This window comes from Monopterus albus, unplaced genomic scaffold (assembly GCF_001952655.1).
Source record: "Monopterus albus unplaced genomic scaffold, M_albus_1.0 scaffold521.1, whole genome shotgun sequence".
Classification (NCBI taxonomy): domain Eukaryota; kingdom Metazoa; phylum Chordata; class Actinopteri; order Synbranchiformes; family Synbranchidae; genus Monopterus; species Monopterus albus.
In genome coordinates this window covers 4900-7326 of record NW_018128401.1, presented here as the reverse complement: position 1 = coordinate 7326, position 2427 = coordinate 4900, and the positions used below count along the sequence as shown (strand labels likewise).

Here is a 2427-nt window from a genome sequence, read left to right as displayed (position 1 = left end):
CAAAGCAGGCTGTACTGAATACTCCATTATTTTGTCTCATGTCCTGGAGCAAAACATCTTTAATCACAAATAAACCCAAACGGTTCTGCTGATAACTGATTTAAACATTATGACACGTCTCTGTGAGGGGTTTGAATTTGCACAAACATTTATTTCTAATGACAGAACTCAGGCTGTGACTCTGTGTGGAACAAGGTCACCAATGTTTTTCAAATTTCATAGCAGATAAAATCATTAAAGAGCACAGACTACAAGTCATTTTGTTTTTGAATACAAGTAATAAAAATGCAGTTATAGGATGTCCTATTATTATAGGTTTAATTTTCTTTTCAAATTCCCTTTTAAAATATTTGCAATGTCAAATTTCTGTAGGCAATTTGATGGAAACTATCACAAAAACAACTAAGAAACTATGAACATTCACATGAAGCACATTATCAGTTGCTTTCTTTGTTCATTACATTCTCACTCAAAGTGTGATATTATTGTGTGGTCTAGCTTTTATTGTTTTTTGTACTTTTTCAAAACTATTTGAACTTCAGTAGTTATTATAAAACGACTGTTACTTCATTATTGGATACAAAAGCACTTTGCATACATTTGTCTTCTTTTTTAAAGTTCTAATATTAGTAATGCTTGTTTGACTTTAATGCAAATTATACAAAAGACTGAAAACATCAACACTTACATTAGTGTTAAATTCTTACTGCAATTTTGGACTGACTTCTGATTTTAAACAACTTTTTCACAGATTCTTTGATTTCTTTTGTCTGCAGAACATAAATGACTGGGTTCAATGATGGGGGAAAAGCAGAGGTCAAAGACAGATTTATCATCCTGGCATGTGGATGCATAACTCCTGTAAGAGTAGCAACTATTAATAATGGGAGGAAAAAGATTGCCACTAATGAAAGATGAGCTGTGCAGGTTTTAAAAGCCTTCACTCTCTCATGAACTGTAGCCACTTTAGTCAAAGTAAAGCCGATATATATGTAAGTAAACACGATGAAAACCAGTGGAAGCCAAAGAATAAGAACTGTTAACAAAGCGCTAAAGATGAAGCTGGGTGTTATATCATCACAAGCCAGTCGATATATTTGACCATAGTCACAGAAATAGCTGTTAATAACCACAGAATTACAGTAGGAATGTCTGGTAAGAAGGCAGACTAAAGTCAGTGTAACAGTAATGGAAAAGAACCAGAAAAAGCCAATTAAAAAAAACATGAACCTGTGGGTCACCTTCGCATGATAGTGCAGTGGGAAGATGATGGCTATCGTTCTGTCATAGGAGAGTGCAACCAGATTCAGAGGTTGCATGTAAAATAAGGTGTAATAGAAGAAAAGAAATGCCAGGCAGTCGTTGTAGGAGATGTAGGGATGGTCAAACAGGAAGATGTCAAGAACCTTTGGCAACAAAGCAGAGCTACCAAACAGGTCTGTAAATGCTAGATTAAAAACTGCAATATATTTTGGAGCTCTCAGTTTCTGATCCAAGCATATTATTACCATCACAACTGTGTTTCCCATCACTGAAACTATAAACAGTAAAAAGAGAAAGACATAATAATACTTGATATTTGGGATGCCAGAAAAACCACTTATTATAAAATATGCAGGACGAACAAAGGTGATGTTTTTGTCAAGATCTGAGTTGACAAAGTTCATTGTAAAACTTGTCTGACTTCTTGTTTGTCAGCCTCTTGCTTGTTTGCCTGCTGTTGTTCTGCTTACTGATGTGTTCTCTGTCTGCAGCACAGTGATAAACGTGGATAGATGTCCTCTTTGCTGTGTCTGTATCCTGTTGTCTTTGTGATGATGAAGCTGTGGCAAGCTTTAACTGTTCTGACAGGAGTGGCTAAAAAGAGGAGCAGCTCTCATCTGGGTTCATGACTAATAGTGTCAAAACCTGATCCTCTGTGGCTTTTCAACATATGCCACTTATATTTGCTCTAACATATGCTTGCTTTGCTCTTGTGGGCACACATTTTCCTTATTGAGGCTTTTACATTTTTACAGCTTCTGAAGTCTAAATTTTTTTAAACTTCAAATTGTGAATTATAATGTATATATTTACTTATAGACACCAACACGAAAAGCATGGAGCTGCTGCAACTATGTGCACCACCATCTGTCATATGCTACAGCCTATTGCCTATTTTGGGAAGGACAGTTGCATTCTGTTGATAATAGAAACTTGGCTTCATCCATACATTACAGACTCTGCTATTGAGATAGTAGACTACACTGTAGAGCGCCATAACAGGACAAGGGACTCTGGTAAGAGCAGAGGAGGGGGGCTTTGTGTGTACATCAATAACAACTGGTGTACCTATACGATGATGGTAGATAGTCACTGCTCCTCAGACCTGGAGTTTATGACAGTTAAATGCAGGCCCTTCTGAGAGAGTTCTCTGTGGTCATGTTA

General features: G+C 36.6%; 1 protein-coding gene across 1 annotated transcript; it reads right to left on the bottom strand.

Moving 5' to 3' along the window:
• Positions 1 to 695: 695 nt before the first annotated feature.
• Positions 696 to 1684, bottom strand: LOC109952945 (olfactory receptor 1500-like). Its single transcript, XM_020588268.1, has one exon. The coding sequence runs from the start codon at positions 1665 to 1667 to the stop codon at positions 696 to 698; it is 972 nt and encodes a 323-aa protein (XP_020443924.1). The 5' UTR covers positions 1668 to 1684.
• Positions 1685 to 2427: the final 743 nt, after the last annotated feature.